The sequence below is a fragment of the Macaca nemestrina genome, chromosome 11 (genome assembly GCF_043159975.1).
Source record: "Macaca nemestrina isolate mMacNem1 chromosome 11, mMacNem.hap1, whole genome shotgun sequence".
Lineage (NCBI taxonomy): Eukaryota > Metazoa > Chordata > Mammalia > Primates > Cercopithecidae > Macaca > Macaca nemestrina.
In genome coordinates this window covers 38,346,189-38,360,309 of record NC_092135.1, presented here as the reverse complement: position 1 = coordinate 38,360,309, position 14,121 = coordinate 38,346,189, and the positions used below count along the sequence as shown (strand labels likewise).

At 35.6% G+C, this 14,121-nt stretch overlaps 1 protein-coding gene across 4 annotated transcripts in view; it reads left to right on the top strand.

The window, feature by feature from the left end:
- The window catches only part of LOC105492606 (LDL receptor related protein 1B), a 1,932,714-nt gene that overhangs the window by 1,627,157 nt on the left and 291,436 nt on the right, over positions 1–14,121 (top strand). For all 4 annotated transcript variants that reach the window (XR_011609732.1, XM_011759820.3, XM_011759819.3 and 1 more), the window contains exons 48-49: positions 7,548–7,661; positions 7,906–8,055. Coding sequence is in view for 3 of the 4 variants with exons in the window: in XM_011759820.3 (XP_011758122.2) it covers positions 7,548–7,661; positions 7,906–8,055 (264 nt within the window). In the remaining variant the exon portion in view is untranslated. The remainder of the gene's footprint in view (positions 1–7,547; positions 7,662–7,905; positions 8,056–14,121) is intronic.

The window sequence follows — 14,121 nt, the reverse complement described above, 5'->3', positions numbered from 1 at the left end:
TTTAAGCCTGGGTTAACAGAGTATCCCTTTACCTGGTTTCCCTGCTTATACTTTTTCCATTTCATCCCGATGTCATCAGTCATGCTAATACTGTTTAACATTTTCCCAAAGTGGCTATTGGGATAGATGATGAAGCCAAATTACCTGAGTTCAAACTGCTGCCTCAACACTTATTGTCTAAATTCGGATATTGCACTTAACTATTCTGTGTCTCAGTTTCCTAAACAGCAAGGTAGGAAAAATAATGAAATAAGAATAACAATATTAAATAAGTTTAGGGCCAGGCTCGGTGGCTCAAGCCTGTAATCCCAGCACTTTGGGAGGCCGAGACGGGCGGATCACGAGGTCAGGAGATCGAGACCATCCTGGCTAACACAGTGAAACCCCGTCTCTACTAAAAATACAAAAAATTAGCCGGGCGTAGTGGCGGCGCCTGTCGTCCCAGCTACTCGGGAGGCTGAGGCAGGAGAATGGCGTAAACCCGGGAGGCGGAGCTTGCAGGGAGCCGAGATCGTGCCACTGCACTCCAGCCTGGGCGACAGAGCGAGACTCCGCCACAAAAAAAAAAAATAGATAAAAATAAATAAATAAATAAATAAATAAGTTTAGAACAGTATTTGGCAATAGTGAATGCTGTATTAGCACTGGCATATGTGTGTGTGTGTGTGTGTGTGTGTGTGTGTGTGTGTGTGTATTGCACTGATAAAGAAACCTTTAATGGAATGTCAATGTTTGCAGAATACATGATAAGTTTTAGTCTGACATTGAAAGCCTTCTTAAATCTGGACCCCACAGATATTTCCAAAGCATTATCACTTTAAAGCCTTTCCATTCAATGAACACATTTTATTGACTGCAATGCATTAAGATTTGAGACACAAAATTCATGAGATACATGCCTGCACTCGAGAATATCAAATTCTAACTGTAAGACAGCCATGTAAACAGATGAAGATACATATATCTGTGATTGCACACATAAGAACACCCATATGTCTTTTTTTGGTTTTTGGCTTTGAAGTATCCTCAAAGGTTTCATAGGCTATACTGAATTTAAGCTGAGTCTTAAACTAAAAATAAGGTAGAATGAAGGAAACAAAAGAGAATACCAAGTAGAAGGACTAGTATTGAAACTGAAAGTAATTTGATATAATCACAGACAGATTACATATAAGGAAGTGGTAAAAACAGAAAGGGCCAGGCACAGTGGCTCATGTCTGTAATCCTAGCACTTTGGGAGGCCAGGGTGGGCAGATCATTAGGTCAAGAGATCGAGACCATCCTAGTCAACATGGTGAAACCCCATCTCTAATAAAAATACAAAAATTAGCTAGGCGTGGTGGCAGTCGCCAGTAGTCCCAGCTACTCGGGAGGCTGACGCAGGAGAATCGCTTGAACCCAGGAGGTGGAGGTTGCAGTGAGCTGAGATTGCGCCACTGCACTCCAGCCTGGTGATAGAGCGAGACTCCATCCCCCCACCCCCCAAAAAACAAAAACAAACAAACAAACAAAAGAGAAGGTAGAGGAAGGGGCCAGGGCATGAAGGTGCATTTTGTGCCATGAGAAGTGACTCAAACTTTATCTTGTAGTCACTAGAGAGTCACTGAAGGTTTAAAGCAGGCCAAATACAATCAAATTTACATTTCAAAAAGGAAAGAAAAGAATAGGATTGTGTTAATGAAACCTGTAATAATACGATTTGTTTGTGTGGGAATGGGGATAAGACAATAATGACAGTTTGCATTTTGAGGTTGGAACACTTGAAGACATGTAAATGAAGCTATTTCACAGGCATGTAGATAGGTAGAGATTTGGAACTCAGGTAATAGATGTTTATCAGAAATATTGATTTGGGGCACATTAAGGAGAAAAACTCAGAGGAAGTGTGGAGTAATGATTGCATGAGTAGAGTGCATCAAAATTACTTATTGGAATAAGAAATTATATACGGAAAGGTGAAGTAGCCTGCAGGACTAATAGAAGGATGTGCTTAAGAAATTATTATCTCAAGAAAGGAGGGTCATTCAGCATTTTCAAGTGCTACAGAAAGGACAAGAGGGCAGGTATGAACTCGAGGTATCCATCATATTTGGCAAATAGTAGATACTCACTTGATTACATTTATGGGTGTCATTTCAGTGGAATAGTAGAGGAAAGCAAGAGCACATAGTGTGAAGGCAGAAAATGGGTGGTAAGGAATAAAGACAGTGAATATAAACTGTTTTTAGAAAAGATTGATGGTAAAGGAAAGGTATGAAGTACAGTTGTGATGACAGGGCTATGCAGAGTTGAGGAAGGGGGCAGAATGTGTGCAAATTGTTTTGTAGCTGTATGGAACATTGGGAAGTTACTCTGCCATCTTAGACAGTGTGACTTTGTGGAAACACTTGCATAGATTATCATCTAAGGTTGAAACTGTAGCTTAGAAAGAGCTAATGGCATTTGCCAATTAAGTTACCTATTAACTTAATTGAAAAAGGATTTAACAAGATTTAAAAAGGTAAAATATAGTCAGACACTGGAAGTAGGAGGAGGGAAATAAATTAGCATTTGGAAGAAAGGTGGAAAAGAAATTAGAAGACCTAGAAATAGATATGTTCTGTCAATTATTTGTAAGCAGGAAAGGAAAATATAATATAGGCATTAACCCAGGTTAAAGGTACAGCAATCAAGAAAGAATGTACCAGAACTGAGCAATAAATACAGAAAATAGATTTTAAGGCAAGATTCATCAAAATAAACTGTGGGAAGATAATACCTTACTATGGGTTTTCTCCAGAAATGAAAGTATATTTTCAAAAGTGGTAAGTAAATTAGTCAGTGTGTTTGGGTTTATGAAATGTAATACCTCATATATGGTAGGTGTTTATTATATTCTTATGTGGCTGGTTGAAGCAGTAAGTCTTCTAAAATATAAATAGATTTTATTCTACCTAATGATATCAATACCAGCTGCTGAATAACAATAAAATAACTCAAATACATATTTCCTCTTTTTCAGTCTAAACTCTTGATTTTTGTGTTATAACTATCTTAGTCATACTCTTGGGCACAGAACAGTGCCTTCGTGAATGAAGTTTCTCTTTTAACCTTTCTTTTATGGTAAAATTATAACAGTTGGATATCTTAAAAATAAACAAGCAAAACTTATGCCTTAAAGCTGGTCACGCTGAATGCAGGACATTTGAAACTAAACTTGCTCATGGAAACACAAGTATATACTTTATTACTTAATAGAAACTAGTGAATTTAATTCAATGGACTAGCTCCTTTAGGATAAACAATTGGTAGCTATTTGGATGAAAGATTACTCTTAATTGAATCTTTTAGTTTTGACTTTTCTCTCATTTTAAGTTTATTAACATAGTGTCATTGTAGAGTACCTTTCAAGCTATAGAAGGAAGACTTCCCTGGGTCCATATCCCATAAGCCAGGCTGTCTGATAAAGACTTATATTATGCAAATGTGTTTCCACCAAATATCTCCCTTATAGTACATAAAAGATGATAAAGGAAAAGGCATAGATAAGGGGTTCAGGGAAAATGGAAAAGAGGTGTCTTTCCAAGCCCTTTCTTCCAGTTGCCCCTTCTCTCTTTCTATTGTCAGTGCAATGTAGAGATGCAGTGCTGTTTTGCACATATATGCAGACATGCAAATCACCTATCACTTTTTAATCAAAATAAAATATAAAAGATAAAGTGATATAATTAGAAGTCGGGATGTACAGGGAGATTTTGATAGACTGTGGTAAGAGGCTATCGTGGAGCCATCTGTAAATTATCTGAGTACTACTATAGTTTGCTGAATGTGGATGTCAGTAGTAATTGTTACTTTTTTAAAATTTCGCAAGAGCAGAGAGTCTATTTACAGAGTAGAAAGGGTGTTGCAATGAATTGCTTTTGGCTTCTTCTCTTTTGGGGGGAAAAAAACCACGCCAAATCTTCATCATTTTTTAAATTTACTGCCCCTTTCTAGAGGCCCTTTCATGACTGAGAGCTTTAGACATCAGGCCATCTTCAGGTGCGGAGATGAGGCATTGTTCGTAAGTGTGTCATTTTGTGCTCCTCTTCTGGTTGCGTGGCAGGGTGAGTGAATACATTCAGGGAGAGTGCACGATATGCTTTCTTCCCTGTTGAGATGAGTACAAACTGCTCCCTTTGGGAAGTGCGTGAAATTCCTTAGGGCCACGGAGGGAGTTTTAGGTAGACTGAGCCAGCAGTTCTGATGATCCTTAAAGGAGGGAAAACTAGCATTTGTTTTTTCCTAAGTTTATAGTAAACCTTTGAAAAATTCCATAAACAACAAGCTAAAGGAAAAGGATAAACATAGCTGGAGAATAAACTGGCATTCCTTCTGGATTTGTGCACCCTTAGAACCTAAGGGGTGAATTAAATAATTAAATAAAAGATGTTGTTTGAAAGTAAATGAAAGGGAGATAGGAGAGCAAACTTAATGCTTCCCCGCCCCGCCCCCCTTTTCAGTTTCCCTTTGCTACAGGTTGGGTAAGGGATGTTGGAAGAGAGAATTGTCTTAAGTTATTTATAAGAAACATCCTAAGAACCGCAGAAAAGCCATTGATTTTTAAATCTTTCAAATCTCATTAAATATTTTAGCTGACATGCTAAAAAGAAAGTGGAAGAAATAGTAAAATTAAGAAAGTATATTAGAGAGAGTGGTTTTACTTTCTCTCTTGCTGCTACTTTTGATCCACAGTCCCTGACAGATCTTCCTTTGTAGTGCCTCATTGCTATTCCTGCTATGGCTGTAGGGTGTTTTCACTCATGTTTCATAGGCTTACTTTTTCTTTTGGACTACCTGGAGGGAAAAGTGTAGTATCTCTCCCTCGGCTTATCTTTATTTGGGCCATATTATTTTATTTTCTCTCCTTATCAGGACTCTTAGCCTGAGGAAATGTTGTCAGAAAACTTTCATATTCACTTGACAAATTAGAGATTTCAGTATCTTTCTTCCTCAAAAATCACCATATGGATGAAACAAATTCCAATACTTAACTGACTAAAACAAAGTGAAGAAGAAATATAGTTGAGGCAACAGAGAGAGAGAGGTTTTGGCACGAGATGTGTTTACTTATCTAAAGGAGTTCCTACTATTTCTGCAGATTTTTTCTTCCTCACAGGATCCTCCTTCCTTGCCCGTTAATGCAGGAGATATTAATCCCCACAATCACCTTGCTCATATTGCTTACAAAATTCTGAAACAACTTTCATCACCCTATCTAACTCTCTGGTGGTTCTCAACCCTATACCAAATAATGCAACATGTGGAGACAGGATCAGGTATAAAGGGACAGTCTGTTCTTACTTGCACATCTTACACACTCTGATAGCCCATCCTTGCCCCCCTCCCGAGGATCCATTAGCCCTATTGTTATTTTGGAAAATAGGAGGAAAAAATTAATACATCCTGCAAGTCTTCTATTCTTTGTTCTATACTGTGAACTTCCTCCTTTATCTATTTCCTTATGCTTTTTAATATAGTTTTTTTAAAAAATTACTACTTTCTAACCCCTCTTCTGAACTTCAAAGTTAAAGTTTCTTTTCATGTAGTTTGAGGTCCTCTATTTCTTTCTTGTTTCCAGAACTCAATCTAGGACTGTGTTCCATTTGTCCCACGTGTCCTTCCACTGTTCTCCCAAGTTATCCTTTACTTTCTCTGTTACCTCAGAACTTCCAGTACTGGTTTTTGAAACCCTATTACTGTGAAATCCCCCTGAATTTCCAGTTTTCTTGACTGTCTGAAATGCCATTCCCTACATTTGCCTCTTCGTTGTCTCTGCCACTACTTCTCACTCAGACAGAGGATTCTCTATAGGAGATTGGAGGCAGATGGTGACCATGAAATGAGTGGCAAGTGTCCCCATTAGCATCTTCCTGGCATCCAAAACTCTAACTTCAAGTAGATAGAAACTCTAGTGCATTATGAGATGAACTATTATAGGCTTACTATAACTACCTAAAATGTTATTAAGCAGAGAAATGCGATATGTCTTTTAAAAAGAGATTATAAGCTATCTTTTAGAACAAAGTTAATAAGAAATTACTAGTAGATGGTGAAGCCAAAAACAAAATGTAAATGATTGACATGATTATATTCTACATTACATATTGCATTTACTATTTCTATTGAAAAAATAGAATATGAAATGTAACACAAAAGAATATAAGGGAGGTTTTGCTCCTATGGACATAAAAGAAAACAATTTGTTCTGTTTTGGAACAATGCATTTATCTCTACTTGTAAGAATATTACCTGTTTCACATGTTGTGATATCATTTTTAATAAAAAAGTGAAGCAATTATAATTGCAAATTGTAAATAAAACATTTATTCTAATCATCATTTAAACAGATAAGTATGCAATTTTGAGATACAATTCAATATAATAAGAACCGTACATTATGAAATACAAATGACATACACATCCTTGAGTAAAATCTGCATATTTTAAAATAGCATTTTAACCATTTACGATTGATATAATTTCTATTTATAATTAAATAGGCACTTTAAAATATCAACACTAGTAAAAGTGGCATAATCAAAGGGCCCTTCAGGTTATCCTTCGAGGTAATCAACTTGTAAAAATTTGAATTTGGAATAAAAATATCGCCTAAGTTAATTTAACATACATAGCATGTAATGTACCCATTTACAGCATTTTACTGGAAACCATTATATGATTATGAATGGGTAAGCAACATAGAAAGGACTATATGATTAAAAATAAGATACTTTATACAAAATGTATATAATGACAATAGCGTATTGAATCTAATTTTCATTTAAGTAGAGCAGAGAATTGGATGACTTTTATAACAACAACAATAAGGAATGACACATTTATATGTTCCTGGGCATGAGGCATCCTATTTCTTATATTAAATATTATTGATGAATGGTCATGTAACAGAGTATGTGATAGCATGGATGACTTTCTAATAGTGGTAAACTCTTCCCTCTGAGAAACAAAGCCAGTGCTCAGTGGTTCCCCCTGCCAATCTCTTTGTTCCTGTTTCTATCTCTATCTCACTCTATTACGGCAAGAAATGCTTCCCTTCTTGGCAACCAGGTTGGGATTTCCCAGTAGGTATTTAATCAGGCATTTGTCTACTCTCATAACCTTGGAATATTGAAGGTGGAAAGAGAGAGAATCTCCAGCATTCTTTTTTTTTTTTTTTTGGCTCAGTGCTAGGGTATTATTACCACAACAATGTGATAGGAACACAGCATAGTCCCTACTCTCATGGAGCTTACGTTTAGTTAGTGAGACTGCAGGGACTTAAACAGGCAGCCTCAATGCAATATGCTAAATACCACAACAGAGAGAAGAATTGTGTGCTAGGGGAAGACACATAAGAGGCACCTAACCCACGCTTGAAGGTGGGGTTCAGGGGTCAGGTTTGGCTTCTCAGAGTTACAAAAGCAAAATCAAACAAAATTATACAAAATAATTGAATTGTTCAAACAGTAAAAGCAAGGAGTCATTCTGTCCCATCTCTCCATTCGTTTATGTACCTGTTTCTCTAGTTTCAACCTGTGCCACAGTTGAGTTCCGCTGTGCAGATGGGACTTGTATTCCAAGATCAGCACGATGCAACCAGAACATAGACTGTGCAGATGCTTCAGATGAAAAGAACTGCAGTAAGATATTCCGCTACCTTTCATCTGTTTATGCTTGGGCACTTTTGGCATTGCATTGAACACTGTGCAAGATTTTACTGAACTTTGTCCAAAATTGGTATGTAATTAACCCCTGTTGTGTAGGATAATTACATATCTATTTCCTCAAATGAAGTTAACTTTTCTCATCTCTGTGACCTACATAGAAGGCTCATAATCTTTGCAAATGAGGTACTTTTTCATTTGTTTGTTTACCTTCTTCTAGATAACACAGACTGCACACATTTCTATAAACTTGGAGTGAAAACCACAGGGTTCATAAGATGTAATTCTACTTCACTGTGTGTTCTGCCAACCTGGATATGCGATGGGTCTAATGACTGTGGAGACTATTCAGATGAATTAAAGTGCCCAGGTAATACTAGATTTTAGAAAAACATGGGCTTTGCCATGGAGATTTTGAGGCTACCTAGTTGTGTAGAGTAAATTTGTTAATTTTCATTCTTAATATCAATTATTGACATTAAAATTTAAATGACACAGACTAAAATGTAATTAACCTGTGCTAAACATACCACTTGATCTTTTTAAGTGAGTTAAAAAATGATAAGAAACTGTCCTAAATTTGGATCAATTTTTAATGTTTAGTTTATTAATCCTTTCAGAATTGGTGATTAAGTCTTTCAAATCTGTAATTTATAATTCTTCAACAGAATTATTATATACCTAGAAATAACTTCATAAAAGAAGAGAAACAATGTTTCTTATGACTGGCTTTACTCAGTGTTATTGTACAGCAATGTTGTAATGCAGTTTACAAAATCCTTTGGTGTAGTAATTTGAGTAATAGTTATAATCATTGTTGAATCAAGTTAAGACAGGTTCATTTATATCTGACTGTTACCAATCTTTACACACATATGCCCTGAAAACTGTCATCTACATTCTTAGAAGAATGCCTTCCAGCAAAGTTCTTGACTGTTTCTTTCTATTTGAGGACATGAAAAAAAAAAATTATAAAAAGAACTATGTACAACTGGAAGTAGAGATTCTATGTAGGACATTATTACATTTTGTCTCATACTTGTTTGCCTGTCTCCACTCTACTGCTACACCCATGTTTTTCATGTTTAGTTGATATGTAGTAATTTTTAAGCTATTTTAAGAAATGATATTCATAAGTATTTTGCACAAAAGTTTATGCACACACAATCTACTATGGAAATCTGATATTTTAGTAGGTGATACATTTATTATTTCTAAATTTGTGATGGTTCTTTTATCATGTATAAAATATAATTGTTTAAATTTTTATTTTACAGTCAGAGTGGACATGTGCAGGCTTATTACTTGGGTATATTGCATGATGCTGAGGTTTGGGCTTGTATGGATCCTGTCACCCATTTAGTGAACATGGTACCCAATAGAAAATTTTTTAGCCCTTTGCCTCCTTCCTCCCTCTCCCCTTTTGGAGTCCCCAGTATCTATTGTTCCATCTTTACTTTGTTGTGTACTCAATGTTTGTCTCCCACTTATAACTGGGAACATGTGGTATTTGGTTTTCTGTTTTTGTATTGATTTACTTAGGATAATGCTCTCGAGCTGCATTCATGTTACTGCAAAAGACATGATTTCAATTTTTTATGACTGTATAGTATTCCATGGTGTATGTGTACCATATATTCTTTATCAAGTCCACTAGTGATGGACATCTACACTGATTTAATATATTTGCTATTGTGAGTAGTGTTTCAATAAACATATGAATGCATGTATCTTTATTTTCCTTTGAGTATGTGATGAGATTGGGTTAAATCATAGTTCTACTTTTAGTTTTTGGGAAATCTCCAAACTACTTTTCACAGGGGTTGAACTAATTTACATTCCTATCAACAGTGTGTAAGTGTTTCTTTTTCTCCACAACTTACCAACATCTTATTTTTTGACTTTTTAAACAAAAGGCATTCTGACTACTATGAGATGGTATCTCGTCGTTTTGATTTGCATTTCTCTCATGATTAGTGATGTTGAGCACTTTTTTTATGTGTTTGTTGGACACTTTTATGTCTTCTTTTGAAAAGTGTCTGTTTCTATACTCGACCCCTTTTTAATGGGGTTATTTGTGTTTTTTATTTCTTATTGATTTATTTAAATTCCTTATAGATTCTGGATATTTGTTCTTTGCCAGATATATAGTTGGAAAATATTTTCTCCCACGGTACCTGTTTACTCTGTTGATAGTATTTTTGGTGTTGTGGAGAAGCTCTTCAGTTTAATGAAGTCCCACTTGTCAATTTTTGTTTTTGTTGCAATTGCTTTTGAGGACTTAGTCATAAATTCTTTTCCTAGGACTGTGTCCAGAAAAGCATTTCCTAGGATTTCTTCTAGTATTTTTATAGCTTGAGACCATACATTTAAGTCTTCAAACTTCTTTGACTTACTTTTTGTATATGATAAGAGATAAGAGTCCAATTTTGTTCTTTTGCACATGGTAGGTGGGATTGTGTTTTTTCATTTAGCCCTCAGCTTGAACTTTATTGTTGTATAGTAATGCTACTGATTTTTATACATTGATTTTGCATCTTCACTAAACTTGATTATGAGATCTAGAGGCCTTTTTTGCAGAGTGTTTAGGTGTACATTTATGGTGTCAGTGAAGAGAAATAGTTTGATTTCCTATTTTTCTATTTGCATGCCTTTTATTTCTTTCTCTAGCCTGATTACTCTGGCTAAGATTTCCTACACTATGTTGAAAAGCAGTGGTGAGAGTGAGCATCCCTGTCTTGTTCCCGTTCTCAGATAGAATGATTCCAGCTTTTGCACCTTCAGTTTGAGGTTGGCTTTTGGTTTGTCACAGATGGCTCTTATTGTTCTTTCCATGACTAGTTTGTCGAGCATTGTTATCATGAAAGGGATATTGGATTTTATTGAATGTTTTTTCTGTGTTTATTGAGATGATCATGTGGGTTTTGTTCCTAATTCTGTTTATGTAGTGAATCATACTTATTGATTTGCGTATGTTGCACCAACCTGGAATCCCAGGAATAAAGCCTACTTGCCCATTGTGAATTCGATTTTTGATGTGCCACTGGATTTGGTTTGCTAGTAGTTTGTTAAAAGGGTTTTGTTCCTATGTTCATTAGGGATATTGATCTGTAGATTTCCTATGGTGGTTGTTGGGTCTTTGTCAGATTTTGTTATTAGGATGATCCTGATTTCATAGAATGAGTTAAGAGAAATCTCACCTCCTTAATTATTTGGAACAGTTTCAGCAGGATTGGTATCAGCTCTTCTTTGTATACCTGGTAGAACTTGGCTGTGAATGTGTCTGTTCCAGGGCTTTTTTTTTATTTGTACATTTTAAAATTATTGATTCAGTTTTAAAACTAATTAATCTATTCATGTTTTCAATGTCTTCCTTGCTCAATTTTGGGAGATCGTGCCTTTCCAGAAATTTATTCATTTTCTCTAGATTTTATAGTATGTATGCATACAGGTGTTCACAATAGTTTCTAATGATATTTTGTGGGATCAGTTGTTATGTTGCCTTTGTCATTTCTGATTGTGATTATTTTAATCTTCTCTCTTTTTTGTGTTAATCTAGCAAGCGGTCAATCAACTTTGTCTATCCTTCAAAAGAACCAGCATTTCATTTCATTGATCCTTGTGTAGTTTTTTGGAGTCTCATTTTAATTTGTTCTGCTCTGATTTTAGTTTTTCTCTTCTGTTGACTTTGGGATTAGTTTTTGCTTTCTTTGGTTCCTTTAGGTGCAGTCAGATTGTTATTTGAGCTCTTTCTATTTTTTCGATGTAGACATTTAGTACTGTAAACCTTCCTTTTAATACTGCTTTTGCCACATCTCAGAGGTTTTGGTATATTGTGTCTCTGCTTTCATTTATTTCAAATAATCATTTATTATCTGCTTTAATTTCATTGTTTACCCAAAATTCATTCAGAGCAAGTTTTAATTTCTATGTTGTATGGTTTTGAGTATTCCTCTGGTTATTTATTTCTATTTTTTCTATTTTTATTTCACTGAGGCCTGAGAATTTGTATTTTTTAAAAAATTAATGAGACTTGTTTTTTGATCACACATATGGTTAACTTTAGAGTATGTTTTGTGTACAGATGAGAAGAACGTATATGCTACGGTCATCTGGAGTGTTCTGTGGATGTCTATTAGGTCCAATTGGTCAAGTGTTGAATTACAGTCAGAATTTGCTTGTTAGTTTTCTACCCCATTGACCTAATGATGTCACTGGTGTATTGAATTCCGCTACTATTATTGTATGGCTATCAAGCTGTTTTGTAGGTCTAGAAGTACTAGTTTTATGAATCTAGATGCTCTTCTTTATTTTTTTCTACTGTCGTTTTAGACTCTGTTTTATATGATATAAGAATAGCAAATACTGCTCTTTTTGGTTTTCCATTTGCATGATAGATCTTTCTTCACCCTTTTCTTTGAGCCTATGGGTGTCATTACATGTCAGATAGCTCTCTTGAAGATGGCAGAAGGATAGGTTTTGCTTTTTTATCCAGTTTACAACTCTTATCTCTTCTAAGGCCATTTGCATTCAAGGTTAATATTGACATGTGAGATTTTGTTCTCGTTGTAGTGTTGTTAGCTAGGTGATTTTTAGTGTCATTTGTGTAGTTGCTTTATAGGGTTCATGGGCTGTGTGCTTATGTGTTCTTTTATGGTAGTATCATTCTTTCATTTCCATTCAAAGAACCCCCTTAAGGCTCTCTTCTAGTACTGATCTGGTGGTGATCTAGTCCTTTAACAATTGCTTGTCTGGGAAAGACTTTATTTCTCCTTTATTTATGGAGGTTAGTTTGGTGGAATATAAAATTCTTAACTGGCATTTCTTTTCCTTAAGAATGCTAAACATAGGCCCCCAATCTTTTCTGGGTATTAAGGTTTCTTCTGAGAAGTCAGTTGTTAGTCTGCTAGGTTTCACTTTATAGGTGATATGGCCCATTTTCATAGCTGCCTTCGAACTTCTTTTGTGTTGATTTTGGACAGCCCAATGACCATGTGCTGTGCCTTGGGGATGATTGTCTTGTTCAGTATCTTGCAGGAGATCTCTGACTATCTGGAATCTGTCTGTTGATTTCTCTAGCAAGATTGGGGATATTTTCATGAATTATACCATCAAATATGTTTTCTATGTTGCATACTTTCTCTTCTCTCTCATGAATCTCAATAGGTCATAGATTTTATCACTTTTCATGATCCTATATTTCTCAAAAGCTTTGTTAATTTTCTAAAATCCATTTTTCTTTATTTTTGAAAAAAAAATTAATTTGAAGGACCAGTCTCCCAGCTTTGGAATTCTTTCTTCTGCTTGATCTAGTCTATTGTTAAGGCTTTCAATTGTATTTGGAACTTCTGTAGTGATTTTTTTTTAATTCCGAAAGTTCTGTTTAGTTCTTTCTTAATACCTCTAGTTGTCTTTCAAATCCTAATATTTTTTTTCTGTTTTCTTTGTGTTAGATTTCAAACTTCTCTTGGGTTTTGTTGAGTATTCTTGCTATCCATATTCTAAATTCTAGAGCATTTGACTGTAGCTCACTGCAGGTCTTTCATGTTAAAAAAAGTTAATTATATAAAATATTTATAAGAAATATAGACACTTATTACTTTAGACTCATGAAACTGGCACCAAGATTCTTCCTTTTTTTTTCCTTTTTTAAAAAATTGTACTTTAAGTTCTAGGGTACATGTGCACAATGTGCAGGTTTGTTACATATGCATACATGTGTCATTTTGGTGTGCTGCACCCATCAGCTCGCCATCTACATTAGGCATTTCTCCTAATGCTATACCTCACCCACCCCCCAACTCCATGACAGACCCCAGTGTGTGATGTTCCCCACCCTGTGTCCAAGTGTTCCCATTGTTCAGTTCCCACCTATGAGTGAGAACATGTGGTGTTTGGTTTTCTGTCCTTGCAATAGTTTGCTCAGGATGATGGTTTCCAGCTTTATCCATGTCCCTACAAAGGACGTGAATTCATCCTTTTCTATGGCTGCATAGTATTCCATGGTGTATATGTGCCACATTTTCTTAATCCAGTCTATCATTGATGGACATTTGGGTTGATTCCAAATTTTTGCTATTGTGAATAGTGCTGCAATAAATATTTGTGTGCATGTGTCTTTATAGCAGCATGATTTATAATCCTTTGGGTATATACCCAGTAATAGGATCACTGGGTCAAATTGTATTTCTAATTCTAGAACCTTGAGGAATTGCCAGACTGTCTTCCACAATGGTTGAACTAGTTTACACTCCTACCAACAGTGTGAAAGTGTTCCTATTTTTCCACATCCTCTCCCGCACCTGTTTCCTGACTTTTTAATGATTGCCATTCTAACTAGTGTGAGATGGTATGTATCTCATTGTGGTTTTGATTTGCATTTCTCTGATGGCCAGTGATGATGAGCATTTTTTCCTGTGTCTGTTGGCTGTCGACA